Source organism: Scardinius erythrophthalmus (assembly GCF_964197995.2).
Source record: "Scardinius erythrophthalmus genome assembly, chromosome: 23".
NCBI lineage: Eukaryota > Metazoa > Chordata > Actinopteri > Cypriniformes > Leuciscidae > Scardinius > Scardinius erythrophthalmus.
This window is the reverse complement of record NC_138243.1, coordinates 17,502,870-17,522,869: the sequence shown is the minus strand read 5'-3', so window position 1 is coordinate 17,522,869 and position 20,000 is coordinate 17,502,870. Positions and strand designations below refer to the sequence as shown.

The window sequence follows — 20,000 nt, the reverse complement described above, 5'->3', positions numbered from 1 at the left end:
AAACAACAAAAAGTAATAAAAACCACATAACAAACGTACTAAAACAAATCAAAAATATAAAAATAAAAGCTAATTCAAATATAAAGATTAAAAAATAATTCTATAATAGTATTTAAATAATATAGATTAAATAACTGGCCTATAACACCTAAAAAGGACGTTTTTCCTTTTAACAAACGGCCAGTGAAATGCGATTAACCCTCAGAAAAGATATCTCTATATTTAATCTATAATAAACTTCGGGAGGTCAAGCTAAGTAATATGAGCTTGATTTTTTTTAAAATAATTTTCGAATTTTTGCAACTGTTATTAAAAGTTTATGATTTTGCACATTTCAAACAACCAACATTAAACACTCCAAAACATTTCCAAAATATTTCACAAGAAAACAGATACTCATAAAAGCTTTGCAGTAATATATTGCATCATATATATATATACTGTATATATATACACACACACTTTTGAAATACTTTGTCATGTGATAAGATCTGATGCATCCAATAATAACAGTACGATTCATGTTGAATTACATTTATTATTGCATACATACAACATCAATTGCTCCATACATAAATGTGCACTTTTGCTATGCACTTAAATTACAGATCGAGTACTCGTTACTGAATTGCGGTTTTGTGGTTTGTGTATACATACATATAAGGTTAATACCACAGACTTTTGTTCACTACTGGGCTAAAAGCTACAATGGAACGTTAACTTCACAAAAGGAGTTCATTCCTATAAAATCTTGCTTCTTTTTAATAACTAGCGCTGGCAATGTCAGGTTCAACGCTTCCATTACATACAGAACACCTGAACAAATCACTTCTAATGCCTTTGAATGTTAAGTGGTTACATTGTGTTTATCAGGCATCAAAAGAAAAATAGATATAGTTTATTATCCATAACCTGATACTTCTCTTTATTCTGGAGATGTTCACAGTTAGTGCTTTGGAATGCATTTTGGAATGGATTTCTCATGCATTAGTACACATAATCTTGTTGGCTGGCTTTCTTCTGACCCCTTCCTCAACCAAACCACAAATGGAGACAAACTTTTCAGTGCTTTCCAGGTTCAAAAATATATCTGTAAGCTCAAAGCCAAAATATGTTGCTCAACACATTCCCAGAAGAACATTTGAACAACTGTGCAGATGTTAAATGTGTACCTAAAATGTAAACAAGGAACAAAAGTACAAGTAAAATACTGCTTTCCTGAAATACCTACACTTTAACCAAGACTGAATCATTTCACTATGCCCTTGAAGGACATTTAAAAACCTGCATAATATGAGTAAACCAACTGCACACATAAAATGCCAGTGCCTGAAGGCTGACCATTCACCCATAATGCATCATTACACAGTCCAGAATGCTATACAATCAACAAAAACAACTGAGGCTGAACCATTTATCCAATAAGAATCCAATAAACACTTCTTCAAAATGTCTAAGGCATTATTAAACAACATAGGATGGTAGCTTTAAATATTACGCCATTCATAATCAATCTGTGTGTTCATTTAACAGTCTGTCTTCCCCTCAACATTATACCATACTTCATACCATAACAAATATATTCCACTAAAACAGTTTGAAGACATAATGCTATAATGACTTATAACAAAGATATCAGAATCCCTCAACATGACGACGCAAACACTCAAGCGCACTCACACGAACAGCTAAAGTACACAGAAACAGACGTCACACTCCAAAACACAGCACAGTATTCCTCCGCACAACAATAAATAGATTTATCCACAACCTGTTCACCGAAATTAAAAAATAATATATCATTGAGCGAATAAGTACACATTGCACTAAAGAAAGCATGACCGACATCCTGAGGGAGGAACCCACCAAATCAAACACACACACACACACACACTACACATTTGTTTAATACAGCATTTCTGTCAAGAGCTTTGGATCAGAGGAGACTGAAAGCACGTGTATATACATTGTCGATGAATGAGAGGGCCACTGCGACCCTCACTCGCCCTCTCCGCACAAACGTAACATCTCAAACTTTTGCGTTTGAACGCCTAGAGGACCGAGCTCTTCAGTGCACTTTAGATATGGCATGTATATGCTGCAAATATAAACACAATTCAGACCTACTTTAATTTTTTTTTCCCCACTAGGAAGACATATAATCACTATGAATATGTATAGAAGATATATTTTGACAAGCTAAGCACATTGGTCGTGCTACACGATGCACGGGATGGGAGGGGGTCTTTTGTGTGTACACTCATAAAAATAAGACCCTCGATTTGAGTATGCAGAAAAGCACAGCAACTGTACTGCACACATCACACTCTGTATCTTAACATAGGCAATAGAAACCGGTGAGAGATACATTCATAATGAGATAAACATCAAAAAATATCTTTGCTCACTGACAAGCCCATTTAACGGATATGATGGCGTAGAACAGGTCGGACACAGCCAGGCATTTTCAATATGTGCGTTTGATGATACGTTTTTCTTATTTGAATTGGGCTACAGAATAAAGGGATATTTCACCAAAAAGTGAAAGATCTATCATCATTTACTCACCTTATGTCTTTACAATGCTGTGTGACTTGCTTTCTTCTGTGGAACATATTTTGAAAAATGGTTTTGTGCGTATAATGCAAGTCATTGGGGTCCAAAACAACCCCATTGAGATCCATTGAATGGTCACATTTTTTTCCCCTCCAAAACATCTTCTGTTTTCTGACATGAAGGTGAGTAAACAATGAAAATGCAACAAGATATAGAATTTAATATTTGTACATTTTTTACATCTGATTAACATGTTGTTTGATGCTGAACGATTTGCGGGCTATATGTTTAATATCTGGCCATTGAATTGTACAATTTTACACACATGTGTGTGTATATGTCTATGCAGGTTAATATGCAAATGACTGGCCATTATTTTAAAATCTAAAAAACCATACTGTGATACATCTGCTTGAATTCGTCTTGGTTTGCTATCTGCATTGGGCTAAAAGAAACAGCCAGATTTCTTTCTTTCGTACAAACAGGTCAACATTTCCACCACCGCACTTTTATACAAACCATACACGTATAGATACACAATAATATTTTCTCCATATTTTACATACATGTTCTCCGCTGTATCATCTCTCTGTGAATTCGTTTCTGGAAGGGATGTGGGCGTTTTTGATGCTGGTATTAGTCCTGGTTGGGATCGGAGGGGGGATTGTGGGGAACGTAGAGGTGGGAAGCGACACCCAGTTGCTGTCCATGTCAAAGCCTGAGCTGGGGAAGCTGCTCTGGGGTTGTGGGAAGGGAAGGGATGAGGCTGCGGGTATAAGTGGCGGGCCGGTCCCAACTGCAGATGGAGCCTTTCTTAAAAGGAAGTCAAAGCCTGAGCTGGGGAAGCTGCTTGGGGGTTGTGGGAAGGGAAGGGATGAGGCTGCGGGTATAAGTGGCGGGCCGGTCCCAACTGCGGATGGAGCCTTTCTTAAAAAGTCTGAATCGTCATCAAAGGTGACCCACTTTTGGGTCTGTTTGGTTGGGGCTGCTGCTGTAGCAGGAACTAAGGATTGTTGTCTGGAGAAAGATGTTGGAAGAGTGGAACTGTGCACCACAGCCGACATGGCCCTGTTCAGGTCAGGCTTGGCCGCTTGGGCCTGATGCTGGGTGTAGAAATCGGGTGTGAGTGATCGGCGAGGGGAGGACAGCAGGTTGCCGGTGAAAGGGTTTGTGCTGTTGGGTCTGGGTTGGGCTTCTGCGAGGAACAGACTGGGGGATGAACGGAGGGACTCCTGGGATTTGCTGCGTGAGGTGACGGGTGGAGACAGGAGACATGGAGCGTTGCTGGTGTCCGGAGACGAGAATAGGGAGAGGGAGCTGGGTAACGTAGAGGAAGAAGAAGAAGGGGAGGTGGTGGATGAGGATGAGGATGAGGAGCGAGGGAGGGAAGCGGAGAACGATGTGTTCTGGAAGAGGGACTGGCTGTTAAGCATGTCGAAGGGGTCTAGTTTCCATTGTGCTTCTCTTTGGACTCCATTCATGCCCTTGGCCTGGAGAAAGAAAAACAAATAAATCAAACTTATGACATGATGAGAAGCAAGAACATATTGGAGTTTTAAAGTCAACATGAAATCAGATTTGAATGTATTAAATATGTTGAGAATTTTTTTTTTTTTTTTTTTTAATGGTCACACCTGGGTTGTTTGAACAGTAAGTATATCTTACTGTGTGTTTTATGAAATGTCATAACACTAACTTCACTAAAATAGTAACAATGGGGGCTTTTGCACTGGAGGAACCTTTTCATAGTTCCTAGAACTAATGGCAGCAGTATCCGCTTTTTGGCGTGTTCACACTGCAGGAACTGGGAACGATTTTAGTTCCAGGAACGCCTTTTGGAGGAACTCATTTAGCTCCTACTTCAGAGTAGGGTCTAACCCAGCACAATAGGAACTATCAGTGACGTAAGTGTACACAATGACTGGCCGAACGCACGCAAAACAACTGCACCCGCCATTTAAAAAAAGCCGTATACACTCACAGATTATAGCCTATACATTTACTCCACAAACTAACTCTATGAACATAAAGTGCAGAACAACAGTGATAGATGGGCCTCTTAACCTTAAGGAGAAAATCCAATGCAACTTTGAGGGGGACCAAGAGAAACATGATTATGTATTTCTGCTCAGCTAGCGACATTGGGCATCAACCACACGGCAAATGCTTATACTTTTTCATATACTGTCTACTTTCCTTCTTGTATAAGTTCTATCTAATAACATATTAGACAGAACTGTTAAACAAATCGTAAACAAATGAAGACGGAGAATGCGAGTGCGGTGTGCTCAGGCTCTGGCGTTCTCAGCGCTGTCAAAATAAAAGTCAAACAACAATATATCATTGGTATACATCACTTGAGAGTTACTATTGGCGGTGCGAACGCAACCAGGAACAAACCATGACCCTAGGGGAACATTTAGTTCTCGGGGAACCACCCTGGTGGCTAGTTCCTAGAACTACCCAATGCAAAAGGGGCTAATAACTTTGGGGGACTTTAGATTATTTAGATCTCATTTACCCCTCCTAAGCTGCTAAATAATAGCCCAAATGTTGGGGGTCATTTATGACCCAGAACAGTAAAAATGTAACTTATTTTTATTTAAATAAAACTCTAATTTCCCTCAAGTCGTAAAAATTAAATAATGCACTTATTTTAGGTTAATCAGATAGTAATTCATTAAATTAGTACCAAATTACTGAATGCACCTTTTAATATCCTGTATCATTATTACAGATGTAAAAAGAGTTGAAAACCCATGTTGATTCATGTTGACTTTTCATTTTAAACATTGTGTTTGTTACAATTTTTGATAAAAATCATGATGACTTGTTGGTTAAAACATAAATGGTGCAATGACAGACATCAACATAAATCAAAATCTAAAAGATCCTAATACTGTTTTATTAAACAGTCTATTATAAAACAAAAACCAGCATTATAAAACAAAAAGACAAATATGATTAGTGTGCAAGTCTACTAGAATTGCTTAACCTTGTCCAAGAAACATTGAAAACAATTATAACAGATATCACAGATTAAAAACAAACAATACCCACAACAAATACTGGATGACACTTTCCTTGAACCCCCCTGTTGGAAAAACTTGATAAACCTCATAACCAGATCATTTTTTTATATATACAATATTATCAAGGGGTTCAAGTTAAGTTTTACATTATAATTTTCTGACATTCAAAATAAAAAAAAGGTAAAATTAAAGATGGAAAGGGGAAAAACCAACTATAACATGGAGGATCCTATATGTATGAGCACCCCATACATCGTGACTACAGGCTATGGTGCCATGAAGACAACGTAAATACTAGAAATTACTTAATCCAGTACCTGTCAACCTGAGGATTGCTCCTGCTAGTGAAAGAGAAAGACACATGCATCAAGAAGAGCGAAACATGACTATGAGAACCACCTGAAAAAAGTCGTTATAACTAGAAAAGTAAAAAAGAAAGAGGAAGCGCCTTGGATTATCTGGAAGAGGCCTTATTAACCCCAGGATGGGATCTTGTGGGTCCTTAGAAAGGAAAAAATTATGTCCGCACACTGAAGTTATAGCTCCATACATATACATATACATATACATATACATATACATATACATATACATATACATATACAGGCTATCTTTGTCTTGCACCTGAGCCCGGCTTGGGTTTAGGATGTGAACACGTTTTTGTAATTTTTTAATATTGTGGGTCTTTGCATCTTTGAAAGAGTGTTGATCTTTATCACAATTAAATATAGGGCTTATGATCTTGACATCCATGCAAAAGTGAGCAGAGAAAGAGGACTAACCTGGGTTGTAGGAGGAGGAGGAGGAGCAGACTCAGGTGGCAGTGTGTGAGCGGACCGGCTCCGGGGTGGAGGCTTGGGAGATGCCAGTCCGGGCTGAGGGGCGGCAGCGGCTGCAGCAGGTGCTTGGGGGGCCGGCTGAGGCACCAGAGGGGCAGGGAAAGTGGGCTGCATTGGTAGAGGGAGCTGGGCTTGGACAGGAGGCTGCACTGGTGACATAGACTGAGGCTGCATGGGTGATATCATCTGAGGTCTCATGGGACCTGGCAGTGTGGGGGGTGGACCTGAAAGACAGACACACGGTAGATGGTTAAAGATTGGTTAAACTTTTAAAACATACACACATACATAACATATATCTCAATTTTGTATAAAATCTCATATAAAATGATATATACAGTTTTAAATACTAAATTAAAGTGCCCCTGTTGGGCTATTTTAAAGGTTCTCGCATCCAAGGTAAAAAAACACTATAATTTTCTCATAATATTCAATGGACATCACCTCGTTTCTCAAAGAGTGTGGAAACGGTTAGAAGATTCAGTCTCTCTAAACCCCTACTTTCCGCGAGCCTACTCTGCTCTTATTGGTCGGATGGCCCAGTCTGTTGTGATTGTTCTATAGCTTTCAGCGCGTGTCAGAAAGGAAACGCCTATTATCATATCTGAATTTCAGCTCCGGAGGCTTCCTCAGCACTTGATACACAGTGATACGAACAGTAACGATGGCGTTGGTTTTTCCATATCAATTCCAGTGCGAGTCCTCATCCTTCTGAAGTGCATGCAATGTGGATTCCCACCACAGTAAACAGCGGCTTCTCAACATGTCAACAACAAAAACCAAACTCTTTCAGGCTGCAGCAGCAACAACAGTGTTTGAGGGCGAGTCAAAGTAGACATTATTCGCGGACCATAGGCTGGCATTATGCCAATTTGTTGCATTGTTACATAGGCATGTAACAGGAAGTGAGACTGGAATTGCTGACGACTCATTATGCAATTCAGAATCGGTTCTTTCTTTTAGGAGACTTTATTTGTTGTGCACTTTAATCTTTAATACTTTTCAGACCTTTTACATACACAAACAGCTATATTACAGACTGCATGAAAGGTAACATTCAAGAAAGCATAATAGGGTGTAAAGACTGAGACAAGTCAGACACAAGTATTTGTCATAGGTTAACAAATGATATTTAGAATTCACTCTGGGATCTGTGGCCCCATCCCCCCAAACAGGGCAAGAAGGTCTTAGTTACCATGACCACGGTCAGATAAGTTGGTTTTATGACTCTTAGCAATGTGAACAGGGCCCCTGCTCACAAAACCTACAGACATCAGAACAAACTTTCCTGCATTCATTTATCAATGAACTGATTAACATGAAATTAACATGCATCCCAGAACATTTTGTGAATGATTTACTGTCTTGTGTTGTGTCTTTTAATACTATTATCTGTTGATACTATTATCTCTTTGATACTATGTATTTTATTATAGAACCAACGGTCAACGTAACCTCACGTATACCATGTTTGGTCTCTATAAAGTGGTACTTTGAAGATCGAAATGATTGTGTACATGATATGCCAGGGTTCCAGACTGCGTCCATTTTTTGAGAATGTGCGAGTTAAAATTTTATGTGGTCGCATTTGTGCGAGTGCATGGTCATGTACTACTCAGTTAAATTCACGCATGCGCAACAGAACGCCGTTGTATCAGCAGCTGCTGCAGTCCGTAACTTATGTTCAAAATGAACGAGTACATCATGAATCCATTTTCCAAACCGTGTTTTTGACTTATCCTGAAATCACTACGGTACGCCTATAATAAGTATTTATATTCTGACTATTATATCCCGGGGTCGGCTCGGCTGCGGAGTTGCCCAGTGCCTGCGTGACTCGCCATAGACATTAACGGAGAGAAGTAGCTCCAGCTACAATGTTCTTCCACAAGACACTTGCAGTTTATTTATTAACGGACATACAAGTCACGCGCATTGCACAATGATGGTGAAACGCGGCAATTAGGAATTCAGGAATTACAAGCCAACGAGCCAGCATACAGCCTCAGACACAACTGATGACGAGAGCACAGGTGCGGACAGGGAGGAACCAAGTGAGCAAAGGAATATAACAAATACATATGTTTATGTTTGATTACACAAAAATTAGGGCTGTCAAAATGAACACGTTAACGCATGCGATTAATTTTTTCAGTTAAACGCGTTAAAAATATTTAACGCAATTAATGCAGCATCAGATTTTTTCTTTCATCCATTGGCTGCTCTATAGTATTTTATCACGCTATCATTCATTCAAGTGCTAATAAACAATTCAAGCGCGATAAAACGCAAAAATAAGAACTTAAATCTGTACTGGCGGCGCGCTGTCTGTAAATCTCCTCTCTGTGTCACACACACACACACACACACACACACACACACACACACACACACACACACACACACACACACACACACACACAATGCCGCTTCAGACAGCGAGCAGCCGCAATGAGTTCTCTTTCACGCTTGAACGGACAAAAACACACAAAAGTATGCCAAAATGTTCACTTTGTCGAGTATCCTCCTAAGCACAGTATTAAATTAGTTAAAACGTGTTAAATGAACGCAAAGAGTTGTGACAACATCGGATGCTTGTCAGATCCAGATCCGCATTGTATGCATCAGATCTTAAACCGACAGCAGCGTAATAAACCCGCTTCTGTGATACATTAATGTAAAAAAAAAACAAATCAAAGAAAAAAGTCAGAGAAAATTACAGTGAAGACTGAGAGGTGTTTGACAACTTTATTCAATTTATGCATATTTCCTACCTAATAGATCAAATATTTAAAATATACTTTATGTTGTTTCTACATTAATTTGGAAATTAAATGTGAAATTACTACAATATAAAAATATATTAAAAACTTTAAATGTTAAGTGTGATTAATCGCGAATAGGCTAGTTAATTGTTTTAATCGATTGACAGTACTAAATAAAATACAATCAAACATTAAAAAAAACATACGTGGTGTTTTTATGCATGTATGTATGTATGTATGTATGTATGTATGTATGTTTGTTTAGTTATGTTTGTGATTTAGTTAATAAAACTTACACAATATGTATTTGGTTCTGATTCTCTGCTTGCAACAAAGTCCATTTTACGATCTTGATCTTGTTACATGCTCTAAGCGCTGTACATGCTAAGAAATAATTATTTTTCGGTGGCCATGAAAGATACGCTTTTCTTAGAATAAATGAATAATCAAAAGAGTTCGCTGGAACTGATTAATTGATTGTAATATTAATTTAGCTACCTCAAGTTAATCCAATTAACTGACCCAAATATTAATAATTAATCATAACTGATAATTATGAGTTATTATTAATATTTCCCCTTTGAGCTAACTTGTTACAAGGGGCTGCACTTCAATAAGTAAAATAATAATAAATGAATTAAATAATTAAATATTAAATAAATTCAATAACTTCAATAATAATAAATGTATATACAAAAATTATAACATAAAAGTAAAATGAATAGGTAATTAGAATAGTTTAACGAACCCAGAGGCAGCTCGGATGGCTTGCTTTGGGGTTCAGCAGTGGGTCTTGGTGCTCCGGGGTGATTATCAGGTGATGGTCGAGGGGCCCCAGGATGCACCTCTGCTACGGGTCTGGGGGCCCCGGGATGAGCAGGAGGAGGAGGTCTAGCCTGAGGAGGGACACTGATAACTCCTGCTCGAGGTGGAATCTAAAGCAAAATCATAATTTTTAGCATGATATACATCTTATTTTTTTCTTTTTTAATAATATTCATGTCAATTAGCCCACCCACCGGCCTTGGGGCGCCTCCAGGGGCTGATCCAGTTGGTTGTCCTCGACCTGAAAAACAGCCGATGCCATAATCAAACATTCAGTAATAGTTATAGAAAATATGTTTGTGAAAATATCAGAAAATCTATATTTTGAACTTCAGGTCCAATTCAAATGCCAGTCAATTAGTCTATATTACAAAACTGATGATGGAGGATTAAACTTAAACAGATGCCTTAAAAGAAAAACACTCCTGTCAAGAACGTCAACTAACTTTTTTAGCTCTATTTTGTTAAAACTAGCCCGAGGCTTGCAAAATCATGGCATGATAAAGGCCCAAATATGTCTGTCAATTAAATTTTCTGTCACAGATGAGTGAGACAAGAACTCACCAGATGCATCTGCACGTGCTAATGCTGGGCTTTTTTGTCCTTTTGTCAGCATGAGGGGAAAAGTTATTAAAAAGTCTGGAATTATTCAAAATTAGTTTTGTAGCACATTACAGCCTTCAGCTAGGGAGAAAATATATTTGACCAAGCAGACTCCTTACCTGATGGAGATATAATTTCTTTCTTTCTCTATTCAATTACAAAAGCTAATTCACCTAATTCAACCCAGCACTTCACACTCGAAAACTAAATCAAAATCATTGGAACAACTGAGACTTCATGCACTGCAAGATGGTTGACTTGAACACCCCTGCCCCACATAAATTAGTCCATTTCTGTTAGCAAGTGCGGGAGGTCTCAACTGACCAGGAGGTGACCATACACAAGGACGAACACTGCAAGAATCTTCTAAAATCTAAATTTCTTTTAGAAATTACCTTCATATTCAGTCAGATCAAACTCTAGATTGAGAGGCTCAGCAAAGCCTTTGAAAGAAAATAATTCCCCCCCCCCCCCAAAAAAAATACATCATGAACAAAAATACAGTTGCAAAAACATTTACAGTGCAAACTTGATTTTTACAAACAACAAAAAGCCAAAATTACTCAAGAAAAGCATATGAAACACTACCAAACAGAACACAGAACTGCATCAAAGTGTATTACATTCGAAAAAGTTAGCCAGACACTTTTAATATCTAGGCCAACTAACTAACCAAATCACAACATTATGTACAGCATTACCTGCTGAATCTTTCCTAACAGGTGTAGTAGAGCCTCCTTTAGAACCATCGTAAAATGCCAATGAAAAACAGTGAAAATATAGTATTTATAATGTATTGAACACATTTGTTTGGGCGTTTCAATCCCAGGAAAAACTTGTCTCATTTGGGTTTAACTTCTAGTGAGAACAGATCAGAAAATTGTAGGGCTGTAATCTCCCAGTCGATTAGTCGATTATTTGGTCGATACGTTCTTGCTCGACCAAAATTCTGATTGGTCGATTTTTTGCCACGTTCATTTCATTAGTTTTGCCGCGTTCATTTCATCAGGTGGAAAGCACTAATTACTAATGGGGGTGTTTTCAGAGCACCCCTGTTTCACAGGTAACAGTCTGTCTTCAGAACACCCCCCTTGTTTTCACTTCTTTTGGATTAGCCCAACCCACTGGAGAAGAGAGACAGATTGAAGAAAGTAGGCTACTAGAAGGTTTGCTGAATATTATTACTTGATCTGGTTTGTTTAATAAACATTCTTTTTTTTATTATAGTGGACGTGCCTTTTGTGTTTAAGAGTAAAAACTTTAAGTTAATAGTCTATTCGTGTCTCAGCCGCGAAGCTGAGCTCCTATGTTCAGCCTCGCTCTGTGCGAGCTGCAATGAAATGATAGTGTCTGTCAGTTATTATAATACATATGACAAAAACAATTGTCTAAATTATGTTGCATATTCCTCAAAAGTTCTTGTGATGATATCACTAGTTGACAACATAGTACTATTTTCGGAAATCATAGGCTATGATATTGCGTGCAGATGCACGTGATGCAACGCTGCAGAGCCGACAGACTCGTGTGTCAGACTCATTTCAGTGCAAAATAATTAGGTCAAAAACGATTTAATATACTGCAAATAGCCTACTAGTTTTTTATGTTTATTTATAATTCATTTAGGCGGACAACAAGGCTACCAAGTACTGCGCACAGTGCGCAGCTAATTAATTTAACGTTTTTTTTCCCTAACGTCATTTTTAGTAGATTTTTAGTCGAAAATTTCAGGACTTTAGTCGACCAAGATTTTCTTTGGTTGATTACAGCCCTAGAAAATTGTCATGCCTGTTTAAAAATGAACAAAGACTTCATAGCTGTACCTGAGGGTGGCGGTGGGCGCTGTGGAGGTGCAGGTCGGGCTGGTCGGGCATTGGGGCGCGGAGGAGGGGCGCGTTTCGGCTCTAGCCCCTGTGATGAAGGAGCTCCAGCTGGCTGACCATCAACCGGAGAACCTGAGCAAAAAAATTAAATTAAATAAAAAACACATCTCATCATCAAAAGCATCAAAACAACAGCCTGAGAGATTTAGCTCAGCCCACAGCACTGCAAACCACATCGAAGCCTTGAGACACACACTAAGAGCTCAGGAACCATTGAAGCACATCAGCAACATATCTGAAACAGCACTCTTTACCTGCCAGTTCCCTTATAATGGATGCAGGGCTTAATCCTCCTTTTCGCAGTGTAAAAACAAAGGAAAATTAATGTACTGGAATTTTTGGTCTTCTGGAAGGGAATTTAAATATTAAGATAGTATATATATGTTACATGATTTGGGGGTCATGAGTTTTTTTTTTAAATGTTTTTGAAAAAAGTCTCGTATGCTCACCAAGGGTGCATTTATTTGATCTAAAATATATTGTGGATGGATATAATAATATTGTTACATATTAATACAATTTAAAATAAAAGTTTCCTTTTTTAATATATTTTAAAATGTAATTTAATCCTGTGATGCCAAATCTGAATTTTAAGCATCACTACTCCAGTTTTCAGTGTCAGATGATCCTTTAGAAATATTTACTGTCACTTTTGATCAATTTAATGCATCCTTAGTGAATAGGGAAAATCTAAATCTTACTGACCCTAAAATTCTGAACTGTGTCCTTTCCTACATTTTACTACATTTCATTTATACACCAAAGCAAAAAAAAATTGGTCAATGTTGAGTAGAGTCAAAATATTAGCATTACCCTGTGGTGGTCCAGCTGTGCGTGGGGGGGCTCTGCTGGGCCGGATGGGGGGCGCAGGCTCTCCATGAGTAGGAGAGGGGCAGGGGCTGCTGCGTGGGGATGGGTTTGGGGATGAGCTTAGATCCATGCCCGCTCCAGGCTGCAGGTGCTGGGGTAAGATATCCTCAACCTCCTCGTCCACATCACCTGTCGACACAGCAGTAAAAATGGAACTCCACGATGTCCCTTATTTCCATCGGTTCATGTTGTGTTTTGGAACCATGTAACCCAAATAGATGCCATACCTTCCATATCATACTCTTCTCCCATGTCAGAGTTTTCTGCCAGCAGAGTGGAGCTGGAGGACGTTGGGATGCTGCCGCAGATTCTCTCCACACTCATTTCTTCCTCTAAACTCTTTATCCAACCAGGACTCCTCAGACGGATGTCTATGGTCTTTCCATTCACCTGCATATGGACATAATGAGGGACGATTAGATTACCTGTCATTATTATGATACAGTATAATGCATTTCTGCATGTAAATGTTCTTTTTTTTACATAATGAAACTTATTGTACAGTAGAGTCACTTACAGTAGAGGCACTCAAAGACAGAGCTGCCAGTGCCGAGTATCCCTCCAAAAATGTCACCCACATTTTCTCTTCAACAAACCTGTTCAGGAAAAATAATTGCTCTAAAGTTTGGGGTTGGTAAGAATTTTTTATGTTTCTTATGCTCACCAAGGTGGCATTTATTTAATCAAAAATAGTAAAAACAGAAAAATACTGAAATATTATTAGAATTTAAAATAACTGTTTCTATATATTTTAAAATTGTATTTTATTCCTGTGATGGCAAAGCTGAATTCACATGATCCTTCAGAAATCATCATAATCTGCTGATTTGGTGCTCAAGAAACATTTCTTATTATTATCAATTTTGGAAAAGGTTTGTTTTTTCTGCTTTTTTCCCCCATGGTTCACCCAAAAATAAAACCTCTGTCATCATTTACTCACCCTCAAGTTTTTCCAAACCTGTATGAGTATCTTTTCTTCTGTTGAACACAAAATAAGATATTTTAAAGAATGGTGGTAATCAGACAGTTGATGGACCCCACTGAATTCTATCTTAAGAAAACTATGATAAATACTATGGAAGTCAATGGCTACTGTCAACTGTCTGGTTGACGGTAGCCAACAGAAGTAAGAAAATCATACTGGTTTGGAACAACATGAGGGTGAGTAAATGATGACAGAATTTTCATTTTTGGGTGAACTACCTTTAATATTTTGAGGATGGACAGAAAATATTTTTTCTGTCACCCGAAAAGAACATAATAAAATGTCTTAACTGTCACTTTTCATCAAATTAATGAGTATTTAATAATTTAATTAGTGTATATAACAATCAAATATAATAATAATTTAATTATATATGCAAACAATTCTTACCTGATAAGAATAACCTCGCCAAAATTAGCAAACTTGTCCAACAGGTCGTCGATCAAAGCATCATCAAAGTAGTCATCAGGACCAGAAGAGCAGAGCGAGACGAGGATGGTTCCATCAGGTGGACCCTGCAGGGCGATCACATCCTTATACACCTGATGTCTGGCCTCTGGGTCCACCTCAAGTACGTCCATGTCTATGATGGCCACCACAGGCCTTTTGAGAGACAAATGTTAATTGAAATAGAACTGCGGTCCACAATGTGATTTAACTGTCCAGTCCTGGTCATTGTGTTATTAAGAACAAAGATAGACTTGAATTTTTATATTTTAACAATTACTGACAATAAAAAAACATAAAAAAAAAAAAACCTCCTGCTGTACCTCTGAGGCCCACTGGATGGCACTAAGCATGTTGTCAGTGTAAATCCTGAAAGTTGGCTTTCTGGCTTTAGTCTCTCTCACCTGTGATCAGAGGTTTTGAGCTCCGCTCTACCATAGTACTTGAGCTCTCCAGGGCTCCATGGGTACTGATCTTCCTCACTCACTGGGGCTCCTACTACATTCAACTCCAATTCTTCTGCTGTAACACACACACAGACAGATTTAGTGAAAATTTAAACTTCAACTTACATAAGCGTAAACTGTTTTATACTGCATTTAAAATTTGGTTGTTGGTTAAGGATATATTTTTAATTCAATTCTCACCAGTTCTATCAAAGTTCCACTTTCTTCTCTTCCACAGCACACGGTCAGTCCAGGCCGGTGTGCGGCACTTCTCACTGGTGTCGTAGTCCTCCGAAAACAGGTCATATTTGTAAGTGGGGGCAAAATCCAGCTTCCCTTCAATAAAGCCTTTGAAAACCTGGAATATGAATAAAGTAATAAGTAGTAGTAAAATGTTCAGAAGTGTAAAAATAAACTGCTGATATAGCTGTTTTTCCCCCCTAAAATACCTGTCCAGCATTCTTCTGCTCCACCAGTTGATCTCCACCGATCAGTGAATCCCAATTCTGCTGTCTGATCAGCTCCTTCACCTCTTCATTAGGAATATTTATTCGGTAGTTGAAATCTCCACACCAGAATACATAATCATGGGAGTAAAGGAGACGACCCTAAAATATAATACAAATAAAAAATATTCTTAATTAAATAATAATACTATATTATTATCATTTATTAATGATAAATATTTTTTTTTGTATTTATATTATATAAATAAAGACATATATAATAAATGTATTTTTATATTAATATTTATTATTCTGTATTTAATATTACTAATAACAGCAATATTACTGAATAATAAACAATATTATTTTTTTTATTATTTATATTATATAAAATAAATATAAATAATATATTGTTAAGTTCATTATGTACTTAAAATATTAATACTACAACAACTAATCAATGCTGTCAATCGATTAAAAAAATGAAGTAATTAATTGTACATTTTTCAGTAATTAATTGCACCTAACATTTTAAGTTTTTTAATATATTTTTATATTGTAATAATTTCACATTTAATTTCCAAATTAATGTAGAAACAACATAAAGACAGTACATTTTAAATATTTGATCTAACAGGTAGGAAATATCCAGAAATTAAATAAAGTTATCAAACACTTCACAATCTTCACTGCATAATTTATAAATTAAATATAGATTAATTTGTATTAAAGCTACAAAAGTTATTCAGTTGAAAGTAGTGAGGGATTTTCAATTAATTGTTCTTTGATTAACATGACAGACAGCAGCAGATTTATGAGGCTACTGTCACTTTAAAACCTGATGCGTCACGCAAATGGAGCTGACATCCATTTTCTGACAACGCTTTCTGTTCATTTAATACGTCATTCAACTCATTTAAGACTGTGCTTACGAGGATACTCGACAAAACAGCCATTTTGGCATAAGTTTGTGTTGTTGTTTTTTCAAGCGTGAAAGAGAACCGGCGCACTGTCTGAAGCAGCTTCCTGTGCGTGTGAGTTGAGTGTGAATCTCTACAGAAAGGAGATTCACAGACAGGACGCCTGTACCGCACTTAGTTCTCTTCTTTGTTTTGTCGTGCTGGAATGGTTTAAAAGCATTTGCATGAATAAGAGCGTGATCACATAATGTAATGCTAGCCAAAGGATGACGAAAAAAACAGATAATGCGTTAATTGCATTAAATATTTTTAACGTGTTAAACTGAAAATCTCATGCGTTAATGTGTTAATTTTGACAGCCCTACTACTAATATTATTATTATTATTATAAAAAGAAGAAGAAGGTGATCATAACCTGAACAGAAGTAACACATTTTTACATCATAAATGATTACCATAGGGAAGGTCAGTTTGCGTGCGATTTCATTGTAGTCGTCGTTCCTCTCTTTGACCTGTGACTGGCCAGCGGCAAAATGTGAGCACACGAAGCAGATGCTAGTTGTGTGGAAGAGCATGCGAATAGCCACACCTCCTTTATTACCAGTGGCCCCGCCCATGCCAGTCTTCACTGTATCAACAGCAACGTCCCTATTATAGAATAGCAACACATAACATGAGAACAGAGAAGTCATTTAAATCTTCTTAAATACTTGAAATTATCATACTCCTACCTGATGAACGGTGCATGCTGAGGGCGTATGTAGACGAACAGACACACACCCACCAGCTGCTCTGAGGCCAGCAGCACGTATCTTTGATCTCGTGAGATGTTCTTCTGCAGTTCTGCAGCCCACAGCTTCTGATTAGTGGTGCTGCCAGGGAAGAAAGAAAAGTTCAACAATTCTCAAAGGAACAAGAGCATGACGATATCACAAAGAAATATTTAACTTTAAATGGCGATTGAAACAAATGATTACTGTGTAGCACATTCCAACCACTGACCACAGGAAATGTTGTTTCCGCTTATTATGCAAGTACAATCGGTCAACTTTGAAATCTCTAACGTCAGGTTAGTTCTTACCTTGCGCTGACAATATTGCCAGCATTCAGCTCCACCATTTCCTCAAAGCCGATAGCAAAGATGTCCACGGGGTTGGATTTGCTATCTGCATGACAAAACAGTCCGAGAATATGATATAAGAAGCCACTAAATTATTTTCACTAGTTTCATTAGTCATTTAACTGACAGATATTAAAGAGGACCGATTATGCTTTTTTTACATTTTCTTTTACATTCAACTTTTTTTTGTGTGTAATGTTGCTGTTTGAGCATGAAAAAGGTCTGCAAAGTTACAAAGCACAAAGTCCACTACAATAATTACTCTCTATATCAGTATGCACTGTTTCTGAACTTCCTGAAATGCCTCGATTGTAGCCAAGGCATATGCAAAAAATGGGGTGAGGTGTTGTCGCCATATCCAAGAGATACTATTTTTTCCACACTGGATCTAATGCGTTTATGGTAAGGGCCGTGGAATTTCCGAAAGCTGAGCGAAGCAGTTGACCAATCACAACACACTGATTCAGCCAACCAATCAGAGCACATTGCGCTTTTTCGAAGGAGGGGCTTCATAGAGGTAGGAACTAAACAGAGCATTACTGACAGTTTGGGAAGAGAGGTGCTGCAACAACGCAAAATATGTGAAAAATAAGGTGTTTTTTTGAACATTAAAGCATAAAAAATAATTCTAGAAGACCCCAAATACAAGACTTTGTAAAAGGGCATAATAGGTCCTCTCTAAATACACAGCAACCTCATTTCCCTTTGAAGTATCAGTTGCATTGACTTTGCATCAACACATACCCTGGAATTCTGGATGTCCGGCCTTCTTAGGAGCATCCAACAACCAGTCATTAAGTGTGTGGTTACGAAACGCAATGCTGCGGAATTGCTTGCCCCCGTTCACGTTCCATGTACCCACACACACTCTGATCTTCTTGGGTCGTGTGTACTTGTAGTAGTTCTGACACATGCCCAGAAGCACTCTGGGAGATGCTAAAAACAGTAAGACAAATTCTTATCAAAACCTTCATTAAAATGATTAATGAGTACTACAGTTGGATATGAAATAATATCTTAGACATGGAACTAATGGCCAGAGCGCACAAAAGAAAATATAATGCATATGACATTGACCAAACCACTATGAGACAGATTAAATTCTGTCCTTGAAAGTTGGACAAAATGAAATGTTGTATTTAAAACAAGACTACACAGAAAATTAAAAGGATGATAAAAAGATAAAAACACGCAGTACAATGTCAGAGGCGCCAAAATAAACACAGAGTTTATGACACATGGAAACATAAACAGTTATGGATTTATGGCTGGTCTGTGTATACTTTACCTGACTGTAAAATGGGCTCAGAGACTTAAATCGTAAGCATTAAGGAGAAAAAGAAAAAGAAAGGGAGAGGGGGAATAGAGAGGTTAACAGTTAGCCGTTAGAAAGATAACAGCATTAGTCCTCTTGTTCAGAGCTAATCTCACACCCAAAGCAGACGGGAGCCGCAGATTAGCACGCTAGCATGAGGAAACTCATTCAGATCCAAATTCACGCGATGAGATCAGTCCACTACAGCAGACGGATCCCAAAAACCATGACCACAAACACAAAAAAACGGTGCCGAGCATGTTTGAATGTAACCAACTGTACCTGAAACAGTAAAGTCTAATAAGCATTTACCAGGTATTTTAAATATTGAATATATTTATATAATTAATTATATAATACTATAATATAAAATGATATTATATGTATATTAATATATATATATAAAAACAAAAACATATATAAATATATATATAAAAAATAATAATAATAATAATAATAATAAAAAAAAAAATATATATATATATATATGTCAATCCTAAAATAAAAATGTAAAAAATAAGTAAAATTCTCATAAAATACAAAATAACAACATATTATAGTACAATAAACACTTGATCATTTTAATAAATGTGCATAATTATTAACTAGTAATGGTACTTATGTTTACTACATGGGCATTTTTTATTCCCACATTCCAAAAATCTTTTTAATACATTTTTTGTTATTTTCGTGGGCATTTTTTCCCCCAGAGCCCTGGTTTATTTCGAACTCTAGAGTGTGGTGTAGTAAATCATACCATAAAGGCTGCTGGTTGTGAGAAGGGCTCGTGCTTTATCTGCCAAGTCACTGTTGAGGGTGCTGCCCAGTCTCAGGATGTCAATGGCTTCCTGTTTAGAGCTGTCAAAGAAGTTGTTCTGAATGGTTCTGGTGACTGAGCGAGCGCCGTCTTTTAGCTTTCCACCCTACAGGGAAAAAACAAATAAATAG

At 37.5% G+C, this 20,000-nt stretch overlaps 1 protein-coding gene across 5 annotated transcripts in view; it reads right to left on the bottom strand.

Annotated features, from left to right (window-relative positions):
• Positions 1-518: 518 nt before the first annotated feature.
• synj1 (synaptojanin 1) overlaps positions 519-20,000 on the bottom strand; it is a 29,964-nt gene continuing 10,482 nt past the window's right edge. Inside the window, exons 12-30 of one of the 5 annotated variants that reach the window (XM_081354449.1) lie at positions 19,810-19,975; positions 18,482-18,673; positions 17,699-17,783; positions 17,349-17,489; positions 17,073-17,265; positions 15,701-15,859; positions 15,453-15,609; positions 15,210-15,327; positions 14,749-14,961; positions 13,891-13,969; positions 13,601-13,763; positions 13,317-13,502; positions 12,758-12,796; positions 12,444-12,575; positions 11,322-11,357; positions 10,212-10,258; positions 9,941-10,127; positions 6,371-6,651; positions 519-4,046 (exon numbers count right to left, since the gene is read on the bottom strand). In XM_081354449.1, the coding sequence (XP_081210575.1) occupies positions 3,138-4,046; positions 6,371-6,651; positions 9,941-10,127; positions 10,212-10,258; positions 11,322-11,357; positions 12,444-12,575; positions 12,758-12,796; positions 13,317-13,502; positions 13,601-13,763; positions 13,891-13,969; positions 14,749-14,961; positions 15,210-15,327; positions 15,453-15,609; positions 15,701-15,859; positions 17,073-17,265; positions 17,349-17,489; positions 17,699-17,783; positions 18,482-18,673; positions 19,810-19,975 (3,483 nt within the window). In that variant the 3' untranslated portion in view covers positions 519-3,137. The remainder of the gene's footprint in view (positions 4,047-6,370; positions 6,652-9,940; positions 10,128-10,211; positions 10,259-11,321; positions 11,358-12,443; positions 12,576-12,757; positions 12,797-13,316; positions 13,503-13,600; positions 13,764-13,890; positions 13,970-14,748; positions 14,962-15,209; positions 15,328-15,452; positions 15,610-15,700; positions 15,860-17,072; positions 17,266-17,348; positions 17,490-17,698; positions 17,784-18,481; positions 18,674-19,809; positions 19,976-20,000) is intronic. The other 4 variants (XM_081354450.1, XM_081354451.1, XM_081354452.1 and 1 more) reach the window with 4 other exon arrangements.